General features: G+C 31.7%; 1 protein-coding gene across 1 annotated transcript; it reads left to right on the forward strand.

The window, feature by feature from the left end:
• Nucleotides 1-1,538: 1,538 nt before the first annotated feature.
• Nucleotides 1,539-6,561, forward strand: LOC110652677 (calcium-dependent protein kinase 32). The gene is made up of 8 exons (XM_058143834.1): nt 1,539-2,692; nt 3,434-3,557; nt 3,667-3,810; nt 4,454-4,606; nt 4,728-4,843; nt 4,979-5,146; nt 5,403-5,633; nt 6,081-6,561. Exons 1-8 carry the CDS (start codon nt 2,189-2,191, stop codon nt 6,231-6,233), a joined length of 1,593 nt encoding a protein of 530 aa, XP_057999817.1. The 5' UTR covers nt 1,539-2,188; the 3' UTR covers nt 6,234-6,561.
• Nucleotides 6,562-7,446: the final 885 nt, after the last annotated feature.

Below are 7,446 nucleotides of genomic sequence, written 5' to 3' on the forward strand. Positions count from 1 at the left end.
TTTAAATAAATAATTAAGTCGCTTAATTTATATAAATGATTACTTCATATTCTTTTAATTATATAGCTTTATAAGCGATTAAAACTCATAATCCAGTATAAGTTTTGATACCGTATTAAATCCAAGAAAATATATATTAAATTACATTTAATTCATTATTAATATAAATTTATATAAAATATATATTAAATTACATTTAATTTATTATTAATTCAAATTTATATAAATGATTAAATCACTTAATTAACACATCAACAAGACTAGCTAATATAATGTTACAATATAGAATTATGTAGTATTGATTTTCACTTTCTTTATCTTTTTATTTGACTTTAATTTATTTTATTTTTACAAAACCTTTTGTGATGATGATGAAGGTGACCAAACAACAACCCAAATGATGTGCAAAATGATGATGATAGTAATTATTATTGACTCTTGAATGGCATTAATGCTGCCTATTCAAGGATGATGATAATTCTTTATAGGAGCTTAGCAACATATACATACAAATATCCCCTTTAAATCACACTTGCCTTCTAGACAAAACACATTAGCACATTTTGCATTCTATGCTTGCTATAAGTTGTGATCACTAATTCTTTTTTACATGAGGTCTATAAGACATGATATAAATGATATATTGGTCTTAATTAATGAATTCATAATTAAATATAAAATATTTAAAAAAAGGAAAACAAATCTTTAAATGGGTAATATTTTAAAATTAAAAAAAATATATATATTATAATTTTTTTCTCAATACACAATTTTTGTAAGTTCAACCACTTGTTTTAAACACAATTTTTAAAAAGACCAATTTTATTCATTATATTGATTGATTGATTCCATAAGGCTCTGTTTGGATATATATTCATTATATTGATTGATTGATTCCATAAGGCTTATTGCCCTTTCTATTATAAATAAAGAAAAAAAAATCAATTTTCAATTATTTTCCTCAATTAATTTTCATTCTATTTTATTTTTTATTTATCCAAATAAATGATAAAATTTATGACCTTTAAAAATAACATTGACATAATAAAATTAATAATAAATTAATTTAACAATAAATAATTTAAATTAAATCCTCTTATCATTTTATACATGGCATTGATATTATTTTTCTTTAGATAGTATTTATGATGAATGATATTTTTGAATTAGTTTTTTGCATTAAAATTAAAATTTTTAAATAATTTTAAAAATATATTCTCTCGTATAAATATAATATTTAAAATAAATAATTTTTTAATAGGCAAAGAAAAATTTTATTTTTACTGATTGAACTAACACTCTTCACTAATTAGATTTAATTTTTTTATTAAAATATATAATTTTTTATATTTAGATTGATGGTGGTATTTAGATGAAATTTGATCCATAATGGGGATTTTATACTAATTATGTTTAACTTTAATGGATAAAAAAGAAAAAAAAAACTAAAAATAGGGAAGGATGAAATAAAATAAAAATAAGAGGGTCAAATTCAGAGAGTAAATTTGGGAAAATTACAGATGGACAGTCATTCCTCATCCTCCTCTCCCTTTCTTTCTCTCTTCCAAGAAAGGGGGAGAAAGGAAAACAAAATCAAAAAACAATTACATAAAAACAAAAAAATTGTTAAGAGAAAGGAAGGAAAAGAGGTTAGGAGGGAAGTCTCTGGGAAAGAGGTTTGACCTCTCTTTCTCTCTCTTCCTTCTCTTTGAACCAGTCCAATCCTCCTTTTGAATTCATCATCATCATCATGCCTCTTGTCTTGTAAATTCCTTTTCTTGAACTTATTCCCCACTTCCCTTCCTGCTTCCCATAAATCTCCTCTCATTTTCTCTACCTTTGTTGTTCACATACCTGCCTTCTTTGATTTTTCTCGTTTATTGATCCGTAGTTTCGTGGAAAGTCAAAATTTCCATTTTCCATAACATTTGGCTTTTGTTTGGTCTTATTCTCTTCAGATTTGATCTTTTATAGCTGGATCTTTGATCTTCTATCACAATTATAAATACCCATTTCTTGTTTTTCTCAAACTGACAGATTTTGACTGAAAATAAGAAAAATTTTTTTTATCGATCTGAATTCATTTTTCGCTTCAAATCCAAATACCCATCACACCAGGAGCCACAGAAATCCCAACAAACAAGACTTTTTCTGGGTCAAATTTATATCTTTTTTTAATTTCTGATTCATGGGTAATTGTTGTGTTACCCCTTCAACGGCCTCAAAACACGAGCATAAGAAGAACAAGAAGAAACAAAATCCATTTGCTATCGATTATGGTCACAGCAATGGAGTCCAGCACAAGCTCACCGTCTTAAAAGACCCAACAGGACGAGAAATCGAGCAAAGATATGAGCTAGGCCGAGAGCTAGGTAGGGGTGAATTTGGAATAACGTACTTATGTACAGACAAGGAGACTAGAGACACTTTCGCCTGCAAATCAATCTCTAAGAAGAAGCTAAGGACAGCAGTGGACATCGAAGATGTCAGGAGAGAAGTGCAGATCATGAGGCATTTGCCTAAGCATCCTAATATTGTGAGTTTGAAGGACACATATGAGGATGATGACGCAGTGCATCTGGTGATGGAGTTGTGCGAGGGTGGAGAGTTGTTTGATAGAATCGTGGCAAAAGGGCATTACACTGAGAGAGCTGCTGCTGCTGTTACAAAGACCATTGTGGAGGTTGTTCAGGTAAGAGACGTTTCTTTTCCTTGTGATTTTGTGATCAGATCTTTTGTTTCTTTTAATCTTCAATTTATGTCGGTGTTGGCCAAACGAGAGAGAGAGAGAAATACCTAGTCCTGGGTATGCAATTGGGTGTTTCTATTTATTTTGATGAAATATGATGTTTGCTCTTCCCTAGTGTAGGGATCTAGGACTGATCCACAAATTCAATTTATAAAAATCTGATAACTTGGAAGTGATTAATGAATATTATCTGATTGAATTATGGACTTTTTGTTGTATAGAGATAATTTGTCTTGAAGAGTATACATGGGAGAGGCAGATGATGATTCTAGAAATCTGCAAATTTTTCCTTTCATTAAATGGATTCCCTTTTTATAGATTTTCTCTTCTCCAACTTCCCTTTTCTTGTTGTGCTTATTTTGTTTCACCTCTAAAACTCTCTTATTAGCTTTATTTATAAGTATTTCCTGTATCACTCTTGTATTATTGATGAGAGCTTTTTTGGCATCTGTAAATAGTTGACTAAAATTCTGGAAAATGGTTGAATTTGCTGTAAATTATTAATTTCTTGTTAATTTGTTCTTTTTTGGCCTATTTATATTGGAGTTGTGGCTAATAGGGAGCTGATTCCTTGGATATGTAGCATGCCAAATATTGAACTTATATATCATCCCAACGGACAAAGTGTTTATTTGGTTTGCCATGTCCTTCTTATTGATTTTAATATGTTTTGTTGTCTGCCAGATGTGCCATAAGCATGGGGTGATGCATCGGGATCTAAAACCTGAAAACTTTTTGTTTGCAAACAAGAAGGAGACTGCAGCTTTGAAGGCTATTGATTTTGGACTGTCAGTGTTTTTCAAACCTGGTAATGCCACAATCTTTATCTATAGTATTTTGTGATTCCACTTTTTAGCCACAATTTGTGGGTGTTTGAATTCCATGTACATTTGCTGAAGTTTGGTTACTTTCTGCAGGTGAAAAGTTCAATGAGATAGTTGGAAGTCCATATTACATGGCTCCTGAGGTGTTAAAGAGGAATTATGGCCCAGAAGTAGATGTCTGGAGTGCTGGTGTCATACTTTACATCTTACTTTGTGGTGTCCCACCCTTTTGGGCAGGTTGGTATTTTGTGTTTTGGTTAAAGAGAAATCATTTCTAAACATAATGATGATTTCATTAGATGCATGTGGAAGAAATGCAGATATGTAAATAGAAGTTATGCATCTGTAATTCTGTATTCATACAGGAGAAACGCCTTGATGTTGATAGGTTCAAACATTTAAGCGAGATATGTTTCTAATTATATAATTTTTCTCATCTCCCTTTCATATCAATAATAATCTCTAAATGGCCAAGGAATCAACATCCACTTTGTTATTGACAATGTAAATATAGAAAAAGTCACAATGACCTGTTATCTAAAATTGATGTATGATGAACTTGATTTAAAAAAAAAATGTGAGTTCCAATTTTGGACTGGTAATGTTTTTTAAACTCAAAAGCACTATCAGATATGACTTTCGTTGGAGGCTACTAATCCATTGAACCATCTACTTTGCTACATGGGTCAGCAGATCATGTATCGTCCGCACTAGTCATGTTTTGCATCTATTTATGCAAGTTAGCGAAATAAAAACACTAAAAGAAAATTTTAATTGAACAATTAAAACTTCTATTTTATAATTTTTTGTACATACATAAATTATTTGCATCTGTTCCTGTACTTGATTTAATAATTATTCCTCCTTCTTCACTATGCAGAAACTGAACAGGGAGTTGCACAGGCGATCATTAGGTCTGTCATAGATTTTAAAAGGGATCCTTGGCCAAAGGTTTCTGATAATGCCAAAGACCTGGTGAAAAAGATGCTTGATCCTGACCCAAAGCGTCGGCTTACAGCACAACAAGTGCTAGGTAAAGTTGGATTCTAATGAAATGGGCGTCTTGTGTTTATGGTGCTTTTATTGCTTGCAGTATTGAGTGACTATGCTCAGGAAATTCCCAAAATTGATAGTTGCTTGTTCTTTGGGTGCAGATCATCCTTGGTTGCAGAATGCAAAGAAGGCACCTAATGTTTCGTTGGGTGAAACAGTGAAAGCAAGGCTCAAGCAATTCTCTGTAATGAACAAACTCAAGAAAAGAGCTCTTAGGGTAATGTTAATGTCTCAAATCTTTGCTTACCAATTAATCCTTATTTGGTCCTTCTGTTTTTATGCCAAGTTTAGTTCAAGTCCTATGATACATGCTTATAATTCATTGCTATTCTTTTCGATTTCAAATTAACAGGTAATAGCTGAGCATTTGTCAGTAGAGGAAGTTGCTGGTATAAAGGAGGGATTTCAACTGATGGACACTAGCAATAAGGGCAAAATTAACATTGATGAGCTAAGAATTGGGTTGCAGAAACTAGGTCATCAGATCACTGACACTGATCTTCAAATTCTAATGGAAGCTGTAAGTGCTTAGTAACATCTTGATTGTTAAAAGTGCTTTTATCCGTGTTTAGATGCTGTGCTGATCTTAAGATTGAGGAACTTACAATCGTTTTGCCTTTATATTCATTTCCTTTATAGTCATTTTGTGCTGATCTAATAGAAATTCCTACTTTTGCTGGTTGACTATTGAAAACAATAGATAAATATTATGTCAGTGTACAATAAAGTGCCATCTTATGCTATGATCTTAACAAGCTTTTTCTAAATTTTTACAGGGTGATGTAGATCGTGATGGGCATCTGGACTATGGGGAGTTTGTGACCATTTCTGTTCACCTAAGAAAGATGGGCAACGATGAACACCTTTGCAAGGCCTTTGAATTCTTTGATAAAAACCAAAGTGGGTACATAGAAATTGAGGAGCTAAGAGATGCGTTGGCTGATGAAGTGGATGAAAACAGCGAAGAGATCATTAATGCTATCATTCATGATGTGGACACAGATAAGGTTGGTCCTACTTTCTTGTAAATTGGTCTGCTTTCGATTTTAAGAGTAGCATATGCGTTTCCAAAATTGTGTGATAGCACAAAATTTGATTTCAAGTACTTGTGTTTGCATATATGCTCATGCATGCATGTGCTAACAGAGTATGGAATAGGTTATTCTGAACTAATCTCTTTTCTTTAAAATTAGATTTATTTGAAAGTTCAAATCGTACCATTAACCTTAAAATATGCTTTCTTCTTTGCGCGTGCACATACCCTAGTACTTGTGCTTACCTCAGAGATCTCAGAGAAATTTCATGGTTGTTTGACAATAGTTTACCACCTTTTATGTGGTCTGAATTAGTGTGTTGTGGATCCTTGGCAATCTCATTTTTCTTGTGTACCTCATAAAATTGTTGGTTCATTTTCATGCTTGAATCCTCCCTGAATGTTTTCTATAAACTTGTAGGATGGAAGAATAAGTTACGATGAGTTTGCGACAATGATGAAGGCTGGTACAGATTGGAGAAAAGCATCAAGGCAGTATTCGCGAGAGCGGTTCAATAATCTGAGCCTCAAATTGATGAAGGATGGCTCATTACAGACGAACAACGGGGGGTAGATGACTCAAAAAGAGAGGATCATGACTTACAAAAGGGCTAAAAGTACACTTTTTGTCTTTCATTTTTCTTTCTTTTTTCCAGATTTTTTCTTATTCCTTTTTTTTTTTAATATTTTTAATCCTTTTGCAAAATCTTTTTTGGTAACTAGGATTTGGGGCCTGGTGTTTTTTTTTTTTTCCTAGAATTTTTTATGTTCCTTTTGTTTGTTATGAGAGTGGGGTGGACAAAACTAGAGAAGAAGGTTGAAGAAGGAGCTATTATTTGTGGTTGTAAATATAGTTATTAAATTCCATCAAATTAATTACCTGGCTTTTGTTTACATGAAAATTTTGAATTTTATTTGGACGTTAATTGAGATTAAATGGTGAACAAACTTAAGTTCCTCTTTTCTTTTCGAACTAATCAATCTGTGTTTATAAGCACCTAAAGCAAATTAATCATGTTTACGTAGAAAATAGGACTCAATGCACAAAGCATTCTAAACTTGTAGGTTTTGGAATGAGTTGATGCACGTAGTTTTATTTCTGTCACAAGAGATTGTTTTCATGACATGTTTTTGGATAACAAATGAAGTAATTGTAATTAGGGGTGAGCAAACGGTCGGTTCGGTTTCGAACCGAATCGAACCGATAAAATTGAAAATTAAAAATTAAAAATTTTAAAAATCGAACCGAACCGATTGATAAGAGAAAATCGAACCGAACCGATTGATAAGAGAAAACCGAACCGAATCGAACTGATAAATATCAATTCGGTTCGGTTTTAAACCGATCAAACTGAAATTTATAAAATTTCCTATTTTTAACATTAAATCTAAATAATAAAAACATAAAAACAAAAAAAATTAGAAATCAAAACTCAAAAAGCTTAAGGTTTGGTTCGGTTTTCTTTGATTTCGGTTCGGTTCGATTCAATTTGATTCGATTTTTTTTATTTTCTATATATATTAATAATTTTGGTTCGGTTCAGTTTTTTTGATTTTTTTATGAAAATAACCGAACCGAACCGATTAACCGAAATTATCAAAATTATAAACCGAACCGATTAAATTTTAAAATCGAATCAATTGAACTGAATTAATCGGTTCGGTTCAATTTTTCGGTTTAAACCGAAAACTGCTCTCCCCTAATTATAATTGTAATGTTATTCCAAAGTCATCCTCCAATTAATATGTTTACTTATGGTCGGACTTAGACTCTGTTTAGTAATATT

Source organism: Hevea brasiliensis, chromosome 3, assembly GCF_030052815.1.
Source record: "Hevea brasiliensis isolate MT/VB/25A 57/8 chromosome 3, ASM3005281v1, whole genome shotgun sequence".
In the NCBI taxonomy this organism is placed as follows: Eukaryota; Viridiplantae; Streptophyta; class Magnoliopsida; order Malpighiales; family Euphorbiaceae; genus Hevea; species Hevea brasiliensis.